General features: G+C 40.4%; 1 protein-coding gene and 1 non-coding gene across 6 annotated transcripts in view; one reads left to right on the top strand and one right to left on the bottom strand.

Moving 5' to 3' along the window:
• BORA (BORA aurora kinase A activator) overlaps window positions 1-18019 on the bottom strand; it is a 46390-nt gene that overhangs the window by 17814 nt on the left and 10557 nt on the right. For 4 of the 5 annotated variants that reach the window (XM_048852084.2, XM_048852095.2, XM_075128974.1 and 1 more), the window contains exons 4-7: window positions 14569-14614; window positions 4077-4158; window positions 3060-3125; window positions 2239-2295 (exon numbers count right to left, since the gene is read on the bottom strand). In XM_048852084.2, the coding sequence (XP_048708041.1) occupies window positions 2239-2295; window positions 3060-3125; window positions 4077-4158; window positions 14569-14614 (251 nt within the window). Of the gene's footprint in view, window positions 1-2238; window positions 2296-3059; window positions 3126-4076; window positions 4159-14568; window positions 14615-17433; window positions 17521-18019 lie in introns of those variants that run through there. The other variant, XM_048852123.2, reaches the window with a different exon arrangement.
• Window positions 16573-16645, top strand: TRNAF-GAA (transfer RNA phenylalanine (anticodon GAA)). The gene has a single exon. It is a non-coding gene; the product is annotated as a tRNA-Phe (tRNA).

Genomic DNA, 18019 nt, shown 5'->3' with positions numbered 1-18019 from the left:
GAAGGGACCTCGAGAGGTCATCTAGTCCAGTCCCCTGCACTTATGACAGGACTTAGTATTATCTAGACCATCCCTGATTGTCCAACCTGTATGCAGTGGAATGCACATTCTGGCCATCTTACCCAAGAAAAGATGTACAGGCAGGAAGTACCCAGCCAGAAGGCTGGAAACTCTTCTGAACGGAAGACTGAATCAAGTCTGTCTAACAGAAGTATCATTAAGGATGCAATCAGTATTTTCCTCCCTATTACCATGTTCTAGTGCAGGGCTTCTCAAACTGGGGGTCGGCACCCCTCAGGGGGTCCACGAGGTTATTCCAGGGGGGGTTGCAAGCTGTCAGCCTCCACCCGAAACCCTGCTTTGCCTCCAGCATTTATAATGGTGTTAAATATATAAAAAGTGTTTTTAATTTGTAAGGGGAGGGGGGAAGGGGTTGCACTCAGAGGCTTGCTATGTGAAAGGGGTCACCAGTAAAAGTTTGAGAAGCACTGAAGTGCAAAGCGGAGGTGGTGACAGATAAAATTTAAGAGCCACTTTGTGGAGTTCTATCAGAGATAAACCATTTTCTATCAGGCTCCCGTTCTCAAAAGAGAAGGGTAAGTCCCACCCCATCCACCAATGTAGTTCAGCAATGGGATGGAGTCACAAAACCATGGTAGAGATAGAGACTGGTAATTTTATTTGTAATAAGCTGAAAATTCTAAATATTCCATCCAGTGTGTTGCTATGGGTTGAAAGCCCCACCACCAGATGACAGACTGAAAGAAATATTCTGCACCTATAAGCTGGCTCCTCCCTCTGCTCCTTGGGTCCTGCACCATCTCTCCTTGCAGTGGCTGGGTCATGCTTTGTAGCAACGCCGAAGGAAAAACGGTTACTCACCTTCTCGTAACTGTTGTTCTTCAAGATGTGTTGTTCACGTCCATTCCAAATCAGGTGTGTGCACGCCGCGTGCACGGTCACTGGAAAGTTTTTCCCCTAGCAGTTCCCGTCGAGTCAGCTGGGGAGCCCCTCGGTGGCACCTTCCTGGCACTCAATATATGACCCTGCCGACCCGACCCCCTTCAGTTCCTTCTTACCGTCCATCACGGCCGCTGGAACTGTGGCTCGCTTGCTTTGCAAGTCCTCCCTTAGTGCAGTTATCTAGTCTAGTTGTTGTTCTTGTTTTCTAGTTGTTTGCTGATAGTATAGTTATAGTTAATATAAGTGTTTGTGAGCGGGATCTTTCCCGGTCCCCTTACCCCTTCTTGAGCTCTGGGGCATGCCGCAAGGCTTTAAGTCTTGCAGCGTATGCCACAAGCCCATGCCAAATAATGGCCTCCCGGACTCTCGCCTGAGGTGTCTGTGCGTGCACACCTGATTGGAATCGACGTGAACAAGCACTCAAAGAACTATTCTTGGTAAAAGCACTCCATCTGTAAAAATCAGGATGCTGGGATGAGGTTGAATTGCATTTTTTTGTTGTGCTGTTTCTCACTTACTTTTTCCCTATGAGCTGTTTGTGTCAGTCACACAGTGGATGTGACCAGGAAGTAGTAACTCATGAATTATGTGGCCCCAACTAAAGGTAAAGGGAATAAGATGGACTGGTCTAGAATAGCTTATTGAGCTCTTCCTACCCAAGTTCTGTTACATAACTCCTGCTTTTTAAGTATTTCACAAAAAGCAAACATTTCCTTTAGATAGGTCAGTGTGCAGTGCAGATAGTATGCACAGTCTTCCTAGTCTGTGTAGCCTAGGAAAGCATGGATATTTTCTTTTGATTCAAGACCTGTGGTCTTCCATTATACCAATGATAAACATGAGGTTACTGTATGCAGTTTTTAAATTCCTGCAAAATGGTCATGCAAACCCAATCTAGCAATTGAGACTATTAGGCTTCCATAGCTAACTTCCAAGTCAGTCTACATTATGAATGCTGGCCCATACTTTAACATACTATCTTTTAAAATATAGCAATACAATGTTTATGTACACTCATCATTGTCCTACCATTCACCATCCCTCCACCTTTTGTTTCTTGTCCTCCCTTGCTGAGCCATGTCTAAATTAGAGCAGGAGCTCCACAGGACAAGGAGCTGTTATCGGTCCAAAACAACATTTGTACTTTGGGCAATTCTATGAATACTCAATTTTGAATCACACTAGGTTTCCAGTGCATTGTATCTCCATTCCTAATCAGCATGCAAAATAGATTTTCAATTTAGACATTCATACATAAAGTACAACACGACATACCTAATATTTTTTCTAAGTTAAAATCCACAGGCAAAGACAATACTGTCTGACAAGCAGCTGCAATGAATAAAAACAATGAAATTAGCCTACAGTAACTTAGTCAACTAGTGCAAGTAAAAAGTTTAACTTTAAATTGTATTTAACACATAGCTAGTTAAATTAGTGAAACACAATGTGTTGCCATGAGGAAAAGGGAAAAACTTATAGGCCTGGGGTCCTGAATTGGCTACAGTGTATGGAGCAAATCAGGCTCAGGGATAAGTGAAAAGGGTTGTTACACACAAGCTCTCCAGATGGCACCATATCCAGCCACACCTTAGCTGGGGGAAAGGCATTTAAAAAAAAAAAAAAAAATCAAGCAAGAAAAATCAATGTAATACCCTGAAAATTGTGTGTTTATGTACAGGTTTCAGAAAATAGTTTCTGTGACCTCGTACAAAATGGAGGGGAGAGGATGTCAAAGAATCTTTATATTATAATGTAATTAAGTTAGTATGCAATTTGGGCTTCAAAGCATAAACAGAACTTTACGTGTAATACTACATGTAGTCACATGTAGAACACATTTATTCCTAGACAAACAGTAACATAAATACCTTGCTGAATTGGGGCCTAAATACATGCCTAACTTTAAGCACTAAGTCGTCCCATTAAATGAGACTACTCATGTGCTTAAAGATAGGTAAGTGCTCAAGCACCCTGGCAGTATTGAAGCCTAACAAACTTGTTTTTAAAAAGGAGTTCAGTTAGCTTAAATAAAAACTTCTTATATTCCTTTGAGTGCATGTTCATTTTGTCACTTGATACTGTTTTATACCAACCATTGCTTTTTCCAGGTTGCACAGTTAGCTGTCTTCCAATCGGTGAAATGTTATTTAAATCTATACCTGTAAAGCATCATTTAGATAAATTCAGTTAAAACTTAAATTAAAGCTTTTTACCATTCTGAAACATAACAGTTAATCCGATTGTATTGAGGAACTTCTCAAAAATAGTTAGCTACAATAAAATATTGTAATCCTTTAGTTTACATCAAACCAAAATATTTTCAGAGAATAAAACTAGAACATGATTTTTGCAACTAAGTTTGGGACAGAGTAAAAAAAACAAACCTAGAGAGATAAGTGTCAGAGAAGCCAGAGAGAGGTTATATCAGTTTTTCTGACCAGCTTACGTTGTAAGAGTTTTCCATCAGAAAATGCAATTCAATTGAAATCTAAAAGCTTGTCAAATTATGTTGATATTGCCAACATACTGTTATTTTTGGGGGGGACGGGGGCGGAGGAAGGGGACACAAGTGAAAAAGTTATTATAGTGTTAAAAGGCCATTCATGACATTTTGGGAATGAAAAGCTTCAATTTTTCTTTTCAAATTGATGGTTTTGAAATTTATTTTGGATTATGTTATACTAAAAAAATCAAAACTATACGTTTTGATCATTTTTTTAAATTACTCAATTCTAAAAAATTTGGTGTGTTCAATAAAATGTAAGAGTCTGTTCAATTTTCCTAGTCAATATAATTATGCTTGTTTTGTGAAAGGGAGAAAGAAGCAAAAAGGTAATTCCAATTATTACAGTGAAATTTAGGTAATGAGAATATAATTGAGACAAAGTATTACCATGAGATCAGAGCTAGGATGAAGTTCACAGGAACTGAAAAAAAACATGAAGCCTAACTTTTTAGGCAAAATCCTGGTCCCACTTAAGTGAGTGTTCCCATCTAGTCACGCTGTCTATAACTTAAAAAAGTTAAACATATACATATTAAACATTCAAAACAGCTGATTTCTAAATTTAAGCTACTAAAAGACACCTTTAGAAACATACACAACTTACATTTAGTGGAATGAAACTGGGAAACTTGCTTCCCTTCATGATCAGTCCAAGGAGAGGGAACGATAAGACTTTTGGTGAAAAACTAGAGGAAAAAACATAACAATTAGATACTCCCAAACATTAAGATTATCTACTTAATTTTATAAATATGTATTTGCAAGCAACTAGTTGTAAAATCTTGAGTTTTGATTCTTATGGGCATGTTTAACATAGCCAAGATTAATCAAAATTCACCTTGGAACAGCTGATAGCTTTCTATCAGATTTCTTCAGCCACTTATTTTCAAATTCCCTCTCTGAGATACAGCCCAAAACAACACAATTTCAGTTCAAATTAGTGTGGCTGGAAGATATTTTAAAAAGCCATCCATTGTTAAGAAAAAGGTTAACATTTTGAAGCGCCCCATCTTTTTCGAATTCCACAAGTATACTGATACATATACCATGTTAGCTTTGACAAAGCTTTCTTCACACATCTGTATTAACATACTCAATGCTGGTGTCTCAAACATGTCTCATTACTCCAGCAGAGTGATTAGATTTTAAGAGGTCCCATGTACTTTACAGCAAGCTGGAACTAAGTTCTGAGGCAATATAGTGCAGCAGAATGGAAATCACATTTTCAGTACACCACAGTTTTGTACTGACAATTCGGACGCTTTGTAGAAGCAATCAAGAGGAAATTGAAGTTGTTATTGAAGATGAATATGTGGTGACTGTTGGGGCTTTTGGCACCTTGGAAGACATTTAGGATCATAGAAATAAGCATATTTATGACAGGTTCCTGCTAAAAGTTAACAGTACTTGACACTCAAATCATCACTGTTAGGTTTGGATTTTGGAAATGCTCAGATATAAAAGGTGATGGAGGTCATTATAAAAACCTGGATAAACAAGGGAGAAATTCTCCCACCCTAACCAATACTAGCAAGACCCAAAACACAGTCAAAAGGAAAACTGGAGTAACTGGACTTCTTTGAGAAGTGCTGACCGTATATTCCATTAACAGTGCACAGGTTTCAGAGTAACAGCCGTGTTAGTCTGTATTCACAAAAAGAAAAGGAGTACTTGTGGCACCTTAGAGACTAACCAATTTATTTGAGCATAAGCTTTCGTGAGCTACAGCTCACTTCATCAGATGCACACTGTGGAAAGTGTAGAAGATTTTTTATATACACACAAAGCATGAAAAAATACCTCCTCCCACCCCACTCTCCTGCTGGTAATAGCTTATCTAAAGTGATAGAGTGATCACTTTATTCAACTTATATCGACTCACAAGCAATGAATCAAAGCAATGGGGGTGGGAGCTCGGAGTTTAGGAACATAAAGATTGGAATAGAGCTTTCCCAACTGTAGTTATCAGATCTCGAGGCTTCAGCGACAGAATAGTGCTTCACAAATGTGTGAAGAAGATATTCTGGTAGTTGCTTTACATATGTCCAAAACAAACATTTTTCAAAGATGCTGCGGAAGTTGAAAGAAAGTAGGAGGATCTACTTTAGCCACCTCATAAAAGTCAGATATCTGTCTAGATCAGTGGTTCCCAACCTTGTTCCGCCACTTGTGCAGGGAAAGCCCTTGGCAGGCTGGGTGGTTTGTTTACCTGCCGCGTCTGCAAGTTCAGCCGATCGCGGCTCCCAGTGGCAGCAGTTCGCGGCTCCCAGTGGCTGCAGTTCGCGGCTCCAGACCAATGGGAGCTGCTGGAAGCGGCGCGGGCTGAGAGACGTACTGGCCTTTGTGGCAAAACAGGTCTTTCACCATTCCTGCTACTGCCATAAATCATTTTGGAGTAGATCTCTGAAAAGGTTTAATATTTTGCTAGTAGAATGCCAATGCTCTCAGACATCCAAATATGAAACACAGCCTCTCTTAGAAGAGCATAGCCTAGGGGGCAAAATGCGGGCAGGTGAATCTCTTGGTTCAGATGAAAATTCATAGTAATTTCAGGAAGAAACTTGGGATGCATCCTGAGGGATATTTCATCTGGATAGAAAACTGTATAAGGTGAGTCCACCATCAAGGTGTGGATTTTACCAACTCTTCACATTCAATCACAACTAATCACATTCAAAGGTGCCATTTCCGTGGACAGATGTAATAACAAACTGCCTTGGACTTAAAAGGGGGGCGCATTAGGACAGATAAGACCTAATTAAGGTCCCCTATAGAGTGATTCTTTGTTGGAAAATACCCTGATAAGATCAATCACAAACCTTATAATACTCATGTGAGAAAAAATTGTCTCCCCCTCTACAGGAGAGGGATGCACAGAGGTGAACACTGATGAAGCTTATTGAAAGATGTTTTAGGTCAAGTATGTATTATAAAACATCATGAATCAGCATCCTGTGGAATTAGAGATCTCTCCTGCTACCAAGAGGAAAAATCTCTTCCATTTTGATGAGTAGGTTGAACTTGTAGAATCTTTTCCACAGTATAATATGTTGTTGGGATTTTGTGTGTGTGTGTGTGTGTGTGTGTGTGTGTGTGTGTGTGTGTGTGTGTGTGTGTGTGTGTGTGTGTGTGTGTGTGTGTGTGTGTGTGTGTGTGTGTGTGTGTGTGTGTGTGTGTTTTAAAGCAGATGTACAACAGGACTTTTCTAAGTCTAACCTCCATCCAGCAGACAGGTGATGAAATGGAGATACTCTAGGTCCAGTTCCTTCGTGTTGCATCAGCCAGTATGGAATTAGAGATAATGTCTTTGGTTGGTAGACTAAAAGATTCAGTATGCTGGGGTACCAAAATCATCTCAGCCATGCTGATGCAATTAAGATAATTTTCGCCGAGTCCTGCTGGATCTTGCATCAGACTGTTGGGATCAACAGAACTTGTGGGTATGCATAAATTATAGTCCACAACCACAAAAATCGGAAAGATATCTGAAAGTGAGCCTGAGGTGATGTCAGGACTTCAGTTCAAGAGGGGATACTTGTTGCTTCTATCTGTTGCAAATCTGTCTACTAGAGGATAACCCCATCCCAAGAGGATGTTGCAAAGGACCAAGTCCTTGATCTCCTACACGTGATGGGAGAGTTGCCTGCCAAGAGGGAGATTCAATGTCTGATACACCAGTTCCATAACCTGATTGCCTCTTGGCATAATGGAGGAGATTTCCCCCCGCACCCCTTTCTCTGGTTATGTAAACATGGTTGTTGTAATGCCAATCATAATTTGGACTGATTGTCTTCTTGAATGTTACAAAAGCACACAAGCCTTTGTCCAATATGTCCAAGCAGCACAGGACATGCCCTTACTGTGGTGTTTGGATTCAATTTTATCCAGAGCTATTGAGGCAGACATGTTCTCGAACCTATCTTGAGGTAGACACTGTGGCCTTTATGGAGTCTAGGATTGGTCATATGAGCTCCACTCTTGGAATTGGTATTAACTTGCATTTCTCCATGCTGAATTTTGGGCCAAGAGTGGTTAACGGCTCAAGAACACAATGAATAGCATCTCTCACCTTAAAAGTTTTTTTTCAAACTAACCACTTGTCTAGGTATGGGTTGACTATTATATTTCTTAAGTGCACTGGAACCACTGCCAACACTTTTGTAAAAACTCTCAGCACTGCAGAGCATCCAAAGGGTGAAAACACAATTATGAAAGTGTTCCTGACCACTAGGAATCTTAAGTACTTCATATGAGTGGAATTATTGAAATACGGAAGTTCATATCATGTGAGTCAAGGGATAAAAATCAAGTCCCCAGGATTTAGAGGGGAAATTATGGAAGCTAGCATGGTCATCCTGCACTTTATTTTGTGAATTAAGATGTTTAATTTTCATAAATCTAAGATGGGATGCCATCCTCTCTTCTTTTCTGGAATGAAGTAGTATTTGAAATAGAGTCCCTTTTCTTGGTATTGAGACGGAACTCTTTCTACTGGTCCGAGAGATAGAAGTGAGAGGGCTTCCTGCTGTAACAGTCCCTTGTGAGATATGTCCCTCAAGAAGACCAAAGGTAGGCACAGTGTGGAACTTGATATCCTGTGTAACTGTCTCTAGTACCCATTGGTCTGAAAATACAGAAGGCCACATGTGCCTGAAGGAACTCAAATTGTTGATGAAAGTAGGAGTAGAAAGTTCTGGGTCTTTGGAAGCAATATCATGTTCCTCTACTAACTTGTCAAAACAAGTGATTCAGGCCAATGTAGACCGTTACAAACGTGCAGTGACAAACATGGAGAATAGTCTCTTTATGGAAATGCTGCCTCTTGTTAGATGGTTCTGAAGGTTTCTGATGAAAAAAATGGAAGTAATGGTACATATATCCATGAAGAGTAACTATTGTCTCACATGCTTCCTCTTAAGGGCCTGAGTATAGACCTTAGGGGAGTACGAAGGGCTTTAATTAAGTCCTGCTCCTCAAAGCAGATTCCCTATAGCAGGCTGAACCTCCAGTGGGAAGCCAGACTTTTGAAGCCACGAGGCTCTTTTCATTACCACTGCTATGGCCATGCATCTTAAGGCACATCTACTGCGTCAAGTTCAGCTTTCAGATGAGTCCTGGCCATTAACTGACCTTCAGTCACCAGGGAAGAAAATTCTTCCATAACATCCGGAGGGAGCTTACCTACAAACATCAAGATCTTTTCAATTCAAAAAAATCATATCTGGCCAACAGGGCCTGGTAATTTCAATTACAAATTGCAAGATAGCTGATAAATGCAATTTAAGACTGACTAAATCTATATTTTTTTTAGTTTACTTTCTTTTGTTGTTGTGTATTTTATGTTCTCGATTTCCCATTTGTGGGTGTAACCACTAGTGACCCTGGTACAGGATGTGAACAGAAAAACAGAGCCCCGGGGAAGGGACATGCATCCCAAAAAAGCGGGTGAGAAATGCCAAGGACTTCTGCAGAAGAAATCTTATTCTTACTAGGTCCATTACAGCCTCATTAATTGGGAGTGCTATTTTCTCTCAGATAGAGGACTGAAGAATGTTAATTAGTGGTGGATTACTGCACCTCCTCAACAGGTTTCTGTAAAGAGCCAGCTACCCTTGCAAGAAGGTCCTGAAACCCTTTAAAATTGTCCGTATATCATGTGATAGGTGGGTCTACAGCCTCAGTCAGAGATAAGGAAAAAATGGTAGGTCCCAGTATGTCAGCTGAATTTGGTGGATGCTACTCACTGGGTTCCTCAGTTTGAGCAGATTGAGAGGATTGCTACATCAGAGCAGCTGAGACAGAGGAAGATCTCTCATAAGGTGGTGATCTTCCTGGATGATGTTCCAGCCTATATGGCCCCCAAGGATTCCAGTATGACCACATATGTATTTAAGATAAAGTCCTGGCAGCCCTGGGATAGAAAGTCATGGTCCATGTCCAGAATGGTATTTGCCATAGGATCTAATCATAGGATGAGTTTTTAGATTCCCTGCATGACCCATACAAAGTAGGATAAGGTATTCTTCGTGAATTCAGCCTGCAAAGTCTCTGCACCTCGAATGGTGCAAGGAAGACGCTCTCTTCCAGAGAGGAGATTTATTAGAGATCTACCTCTAACTGTCTCCAAACTGAATTTTCTTTAAAAAAAAGTTTCAGATTTTCTTCAGCTTGGAGCTGGTCTTGTTTGATGGGACTCCGGTGGTGTAGGCCCCATGCTGTCAGCAGCACTTCTGGAAACAGGCATGTCATGTACAGTGGTTCAGATGCACCAAGGTCTGAAGCCAGTCTCATTGATTTAATCCATTAAAAAACATTTAGAAACAAACTTTTTTGGATTTTAACATCCTTTTAAAAAAGAACTTATATATTGCATATTTGCTAGGGATGTGCAATTCCCCCCAAGTAAAAACAAAAATAAAAATGACATCTAGTGTGCCAGCCATTAATGGGCCTAACGCCCTCACATGAGGGGCAGTATTTGAATCCAGGGATTAGAATTAGCCATCCTTAAATTCCAGTATCAGGGGGAAAATATATATTTTATATGCATATTAATTATATAAATTTTCTGGTTAAAAGAGAAGGCTATAAAAAACCCTTTGCCAATGAGCAAACAACTAAACTAGTTGGGATAGGAATATATACACAGGGAAAAAGAGAGCCAGCAGCCTGTGAAGAATGGACAGCAAGCAGTTCAATCTCAAAACTGGAGGTGTTGAGAAGGAACTGAATGGCAATTGGTTTGCTCCATCCTTTATACCCTCAGCGAGAGACACAAGAACATTCAGGGTGCATTCACAGCCACAACAGACTCCTATCTCAAACAAATGAGGGGAATGTGTACCATAAGCGAAATGTGTGAACAATAATTCAAAGAAGAATCAACCATTACTAACAAAAACTAACCACTAATGTCAAACACCCAACCAACAAAGCTATTGTTTGAGGCTCTTCAACTCAGCAAGACCACAGTCCACAAGCTTACACAATTTATGTTTCAAAGGTAATTCCATCGGAAGGGCTAGATTTCATTTTTTTTAAATAAAAGCTTAGACTGGAACCCAATTCCATAGCAACAGATGCATTCCATGGCAAATTTTCTGAGTGACAAAGCCCCTGTTTTTACTTAAAGGAAAAAAAGAACAAAAATTCATTCAATACAATATTGTAGGGAAGGGCAATAACAGTATTAAGCACCAACTTTTTTTAGAATCTTGATAATTTTTAAAATCTTTAGTGTTAGACAGAAGAACCATTCCCCTCTGTGACCTTAAGAACCCCTCAATGCCAATTGGCAGAGCACCCACCACACTGTAACTTATCAAGCCGGATGTACTCAATAACTAACACACCACTGTCAAAATATGTATCTAAAAGTTGCCAAGTAAAGTATCATATGTAAATGCTGGTCCAGAAAATCATTGTGTAATATATGCAAAGACATACAAGGGTTGTGTACAAAGAATTTTGATGTGCTGGAAACACGTTATTAAAATGTGTTTGGGAGGCAGTACATAAGCCTGACTGGTTTGACTGCAGGCAAAGAACAATGCAAGTACATTTACACAAGGTAAACATAGCAATCAAGTTAACAGTTTAATGATCACATCGGGGTCTACGCCTGCACCCCCAGGAAGCCTTTCTGTTTCTTGAGGCAAAGACAGTGGACTTCGGGGAGGAGCAAAAAAGACATTCTAGTTATCCATCATTTAGGGAGTGGCACCCTGCGATTCTGTGAAAGTTGGATCCCCTCACCTGGCAGGCTACAGATGCTGGCAAGTTGACGTAAGTGAGGAAACTGCTACGCAACGATTGTAACTTGCTAGAATTATACTGTAGTCACTAGAAAGCGTGTTTTATTTGTAACCATACCTGTCTTTTTTCTTGTACTTAATAGGACTTAAATATGTGTTTTTTTATTAATAAACTTATTCTTAGTTGTACGATAAACCATCACAGTGCTGTTATTTTGATATACAGAGTGAGTCCTCAGCTAATTTAACAGGCTGGTGTTTATACTGTCTCTTTGGAGGCAGCAAACTTAATTTCTGTGATTTTCCAGTGAGAGGGACTGGACACTACAGAGAGATGTTTCTGGTGGAACTCAGGACTCAGTTTAGACTGGCAGAGCCTGAAGGAGTTTGCTGACGAAGAGGACAGACTAATGGGCAGACAGCTGACACACTCTAATCTCCAGCAGGGCTCTCACTTGCGGAAGCAGAGGGGTAACCCAAAGGCTTTGAACAGAATGTCACGCCCTCTTCCTCAGGCTACCAAAGCACAGCTAAGTGGGTTTTGTTTGATTGCCTTACTTTCCCTAATAATCCCCAAGACACTCCTCGGTCCTACCTACAACTCCCATTTGTGCTCAGAAGCCATCAGTATGTTGGCTTCCATTGCCTCTAGTGTGATTTCATTGGCTTTGGAAATGCCAAAGTAAGTAAGGAACCTTACTATCAAAACAGGTAACCTCTCCCCACTCAACTTCCTCTATAGACTAGCATGAAGTAAGGTCAAACGAGATAAGAACAGAAAGGTTGGCTTTTTGGAGAAGCAAAAAGCAAAGAACTGCATTATTACAAATAAACGGAAACCTCACCAAAGGAGATATATACTAGGGGCCTGTTTCTTCTTTCAGACCAGCTCTGCACTGGTGCAAATCCATTGCTTCACTGGCTTTTGAACATTTGTACAAGGCCCAGACAGAAGCATTACAACAGCATCTTTAATCAGGAAATGCATTTGATTGTACCTCTCAAAACAAGGCAACCAAACTACCGTAACTGCCCCACAGGACCCTATTGCTCATAGTTTTGATATATGTTCACCATAGAAATCAGTTTTACACATACATGACTTATTACATATACTTCTTTGTCACTACTCTAAGCTTTTCCCTTTTCATGAAAATGTTCTAATAAGATATGGGCATATGAAGTTTGTGTGTGGATATATACTAGCTGTGCTTACTGACAGTTGGACAACTGGCCGCCACATGGAACTAGAGTCTGATCCTGCCTTAATGAGGAACAGGAATTTATCTTTGGCATACTATTTATCTAATCAGTTTATAAAAGTCATTTATGCATACTATGTATGGTCGTAAAGAAAGCAGTAAAGCAGTCATCATCAATGGATTCTAGGGTTTTTTTGTCACTGAAAAATTAAACTCATGACAGTTAACGTAATGTGGCTGTCTTATTTGCTCATCTGTAGCTGTGCTGTGGAGTGTTAAGGCAGTTTGAGTTGTCTGTGAAATACAAACTTAATTCTGCATTTCCTGATTCTCCAATGTTTAATTTATTTATTTTTTTAAACTTGGATGTTACTTAAATGTACCTACAACCTTAATTTCATCTTAACAAAGGTGCTTTGCGGAGGAATACAAGGGTTTAAGCACTTAAAGTTAAGTGCCTAAGATGGAAAAGTTATTAGAAGAATGGATTACTTGCTCTTCTCCCTGATCAGAAAACTCCCATAACTGAGTACAAGAGACTATGAAGGTAGAGTTTCCAGAAGTGCTGATACTTAAAAGCTGTACATTACAGCAAGCATTGAGGTGCAGAGGTAAGTTACACCAATGCACTGAAACAAAGCTCTGGGGGGAGGCAGAAGGACTGCAGGAACCAAAGGGCAAGGAAACTGGAGTTTAGTGATAATTCTGGGCCAAGGAAGACCTTGACAGAAAGAAATAAAAAATCACCACACCACACCACACCCACAAGCAGATTTGACTGGAAGCTAGAAAACATTAAAAGAAAAAATACCCAAAGCAGGATGAAGCCGGATAGGTTGGAGAAGTCTGCTCCCATGGGGAGCTCTTTCACTGACTAGAGCAGGGATCGGCAACCTTTGGCACGTGGCCCGCCAGGGTAAGCTCCCTGGCAGGACGGGCTGGTTTGTTTACCTGCCGCATCCACAGGTTCGGCCAATCACAGCTCCCACTGGCCGCAGTTCACTGCTCCAGGCTAATGTGGGCTGCGGGAAGTGGCATGGGCCGAGGGATAGAGAACTGAATTTCTTCAGTCAGAATTTTATTATCTTGTAGAGATGTATTTTTAGATCCTAACCATGACAGCACATGATCTTATGAAGTGTCTTATTGCTTACCAGTCAATCGTCCAAGGTAAGTACCTATGAGGTATTAGTACACTTCAAGGAGGGGGGGGAGGGGAAAAGGAGAGAGAATTATGAGAAGGACAAGTTATTCTTAGACTGTACATCTAACTCTGCAGATGTGCAGTACTTTTTCACACTGTTGGTGCAGCAGAGCAGGGCTAGACAACACGGTGAGGAAAAAAAGCATAACCTACACTAACTCTTCCACCATTCCTACAACCAGCACTAGTTCAGTAGTGGGAAGAGTACTAGTGTAGGCAACCCCACAAAAAGCAGTTCTCTCCTCCATACCTCTACGGTGAGATTCCAGTAGAAACTCCTTTAGCTACTTTTTTGGCCCCCTGGCATTTGTGGCACAGAGTTGCCCATCTGCTGGTGACAATTACTGAACAGATGGCTGTTTAAATTCTCTTTAAAAAAAAAAAAAAAAGCAATTCAGGTCAGAAGTAACAGGCCAGCCAACTCTCCAATAAGATTTTTCCCTCAGTGAAAAAGCAAAGATTGCCGGGCACCATTATAACTGCAAGCAGGACTCAGAAAAATGGAGATTCAACCCCTGGGTATTTTGAAAACTGTCATCTGTTCAGGACATCTTTGGAGAGTTTATATCACAGGTGATATTTTTGTGAAGTGCTCTAAAAGACTTATGCCACATTTCAGATCTAGATAACATGAAAGTTACAAAGTCTGCTTCTTTGGCCTAAAATTGTAGGGTGGAGGAAATCCAATAAAAGCCACAAATAAGGATTCCCATTCTAAAACTACAAGAGATAAGCAGTAAACTGCATGATCTTCTACTAACCATTAAAATACCACAGGCTCTTAGTGAAGAGCTACCTCATACTTTGTAAAGTTGCTTTCAAAGTTGCTTTGCAAAGTTGCTAGACAACACTGAAAATTTACTTTTTACCATTGTTCATTTTACCCATATACACAATATTAATATCTGATTTAATATCAATAGCAATTTTAATTACCTCTTCAATGGCTCTCTGTCTTTTGTCTTCCATCTCTTTATCTATTCTAAACAATGCAAATGAAAAAAAAAACCAATAAATTACCAATGCCATTACTGAATTTGATGGTTCAAGTAAATGAAAAGTACCATTTTTATAGAAGATTAAGATTAGCTGTCTTTTAAAATAAATCACAATTTACTCTATGTATAGTATTCGTAATGTGCTGTGTGCAATTCCTTTGTATTCAAAATAGATAAGTGTGTATTGTACGCAGACAATTAGCAACTTTAAAGAAGGAGTTCCCACCCCGGGCAATTTTGTAATATTTTATACAGTGATTTACTTTGTAATCTTCTGTATATTCCTTTTACTATTATGAAAGAGATTTCTAGTTGACTGATATCTGTCTTGCTCATAATACAGCTTCTCTTTTCACCTAAATCTCTGATTTTGAATGCTTCTATAAGCAACTTTTAAAATTACTATAAAATAGACTTAAAGAGAAACTCACTCTAGGATCAAGCAAGACAAGGAATTTGACCATAAGGAAGAAAGCTCTTTAAACAGAAAAAAAGTAAAACCAAAATGGAAAACAAATGAAGGAACTTGTATAGATTTGACATTATCTACTTCTTCCCCAACGAAAGGTTTCCTCTTCAAGTGGCTTATAAACCCACCTTATCCCAGCCCAACGCAATAATCACATCAAATATCTGAGTTAAGATTTTTTTTTAAAACAATCTCTAACACTAAATAGGCAATTCCAAAAGTAAGCTTGTATTAAATGGTATTTCCCCTAGTTCAAATATTTCTCACCCATATTCAAATGATTTGTTCAGCTTTGCACAAATGGTACAGTTTCCTTTTTGTGTCACCATAACTGATAAAGCTTCACTATACCAGTCCTTAGGAGGCTTATAAATGACAACCAAAGAAATTCATATTAATAACATAACTTTTGAAGAACAGCAGAGGCATAAAAATATTTATATGGAAGTTATATGTGAATAATCTCTTCAGACCACATAAATTACATATTTAGAAAGGACTGGGTACAGCATTTGGATAAGTGATAGAACTATTAATTAGTATAAAATTCATAGATGTACTGGTGATACCTCTTTTTCCCCCCCAAAAGGGGTCAGTCATGGCTCTGACTAGACTTGCAATATGTCAATATACAAAAAAGGTACCATCTACAACTAAGAGCTTATGATACTGCTAAGTTGTTAGAGTGCACAAGTCCAGAATTAAGATAACATAGCAAAAGAACAGGCCAGGCACCTTCACTTGTCATTTATTCGTAAGTACAAATGATCACAAAAACAAGTATCCCTGCAGGTCAGACTGCAAAGCCGAAACATGGGGACTGAAAAGGCAGCATCTAGTTAAGAGAAGAGTGAGATTCATAACATTAAGTGCAAGTGTAAGTGCTTTTTCTTTGGGCAGTGAGTTTGGAAAGTGCAAAGGCAAAAACAACATATGTAGTTGGCACCTAAAATATCAATCCTGTATTAAGCCATGGTCAAAATGCAACACTGGCACAGTATTCATGTTGCTATGTGGTTTTTTGAACAGCAGATACTTCATACCGTATCATCTAATCTGAAAACATCCAGCGAAAAATGAAGAGGAAGAAAGCCAGGAGACTGGCCTAGGACACCCCAAGCAAATTTTGTACCAAATATACAGTAAGAATTACAAGAGACAAACAAGTGTGTTCTGGGTCTTTCAGCTTGAACTCATCAGCTGATAGAATACTACAGCGGAATTTGGGAATAGTTGAAGTTGCTAATACTGATCTCAGAAACCTGTAATAAGTTGCCATTTATGCACAGAATAGGCAAATGTGTCCATGCTCACTTGAAAGTTTCCTTTCTTTGAGTAATAAGGTCTACATATTTGTTACAATGGTACTTTAGCCTTCTAGCAGCTTGGAGACAAAACCACACCAGTCAGTCACTGGCAGCAGAGGATTATCTTAACTATGCCATGAGGAAAAAGGACAGTTTCTCTTGATGAGCTGAAATAGCTCAGTTGGGAGAGCATTAGACTGAAGATCTAAAGGTTCCTGGTTTGATCCCGGGTTTCAGCAGATGATTTTGGGATAGCTCGGTGGTTTGAGCATTGGCCTGCTAAACCCAGGGTTGTGAGTTCAATCCTTGAGGGGGCCATTTAGGGATCTGGGGCAAAAACTGAGGATTGGTCCTGCTTTGAGCAGGGGGTTGGACTAGATGACCTCCTGATATTCTGATTCTATGACACACAGTACTTGTCATGCTCAAATACTCTTTTACCTAGGGAGGTGGTGGAATCTCCTTCCTTAGATATTTTTAAGGTCAGGCTTGACAAAGCCCTGGCTGGGATGATTTAGTTGGGTATGGGTCCTGCTCTGAGCAGGGGGTTGGACTAGATGACCTCCTGAGGTCCCTTCCAACCCTGATATTCTATGATACAGCATATTCAACCTAACAAGAAACAAATTCTTGAATGTCAAATTCCATCTTTCTCCTGGATGATCCATTTGTCTCCAGATTGGTCCAGATCTGTGGACTTACTAATTATTCAAAGAAAGGAAATTTCAAGAAAAAGCATGGCAAAGGTTCCCTATTCTTTGTCATGCTAAGATTCAAAAACCTGGTACAGTAGGATTGTCATAGCAGCAAGCCTCCAGGGTAAGAGGCAGGATTAGTCTTTAAATATGGGGATCCAAAACAAGGTAAATGTATATGATATTCTCCACCTTCCCCTGGGCTCAAAGGCATGAAGAAGGCTTTTGCCAAAAGAAAGGAAGTTGCATCGGCTAATATTGGACAACCACTATTATTCCTGGGGGAAAATATGTTCTGCTGGAAAGGCAATGCAGTTACATCTTTCACTCACCAGGGGCTGCTGTAGCACCAGAAGAGAGGACAGCAGGCTCATGGTCCTGAGCAGCCAGCTGTGGATAAGGAGGGCCTGATGCTGCATTTCTCACAGCAACATGCCTGCAGGGCCAGATGAGATGTCACGGGATATTTGGGCGGGGGAGGAAGGAGGGAAGGGGAGAGGAGAGAGCGGACAGAGCAGGGCACAAAGGGTCAGAGGTTCAGAAGGGCAAGAGGGGGGGACAGACGGTGGAATGGTCATAGGAGCTAGTGGGGTGAAAGCACTAAGCCAGGGGCTGAATGGGAAAGGGGTGAAGGGCCACAAGGGACAGGGAGGGGGGGTGGCAGAGGTGGAGGTGCAGGGCCACATGGGGACAAGGGCAGATGCGCCGGACTGAATGGGAGAGGCTAGGGGTCAGCCAGGGTCTGCATGGGGAATGGTCCCCAATTCCTTAACACTCCCCTCACCCCAAAAAGTGCCATACTTCTCTCACCCACACCCAACAACCCTCCAGGTTCATTCCCAGGCTCCTTCCCAGCAATTACTTCCCTGTACCTCAGCTCCTCCTTTACTCTTGATTCCCCCAAGCCTTTGCACTGCT

This window comes from Caretta caretta, chromosome 1 (genome assembly GCF_965140235.1).
Source record: "Caretta caretta isolate rCarCar2 chromosome 1, rCarCar1.hap1, whole genome shotgun sequence".
Lineage (NCBI taxonomy): Eukaryota > Metazoa > Chordata > Testudines > Cheloniidae > Caretta > Caretta caretta.
This window is presented reverse-complemented; position numbering and strand designations above follow the sequence as displayed.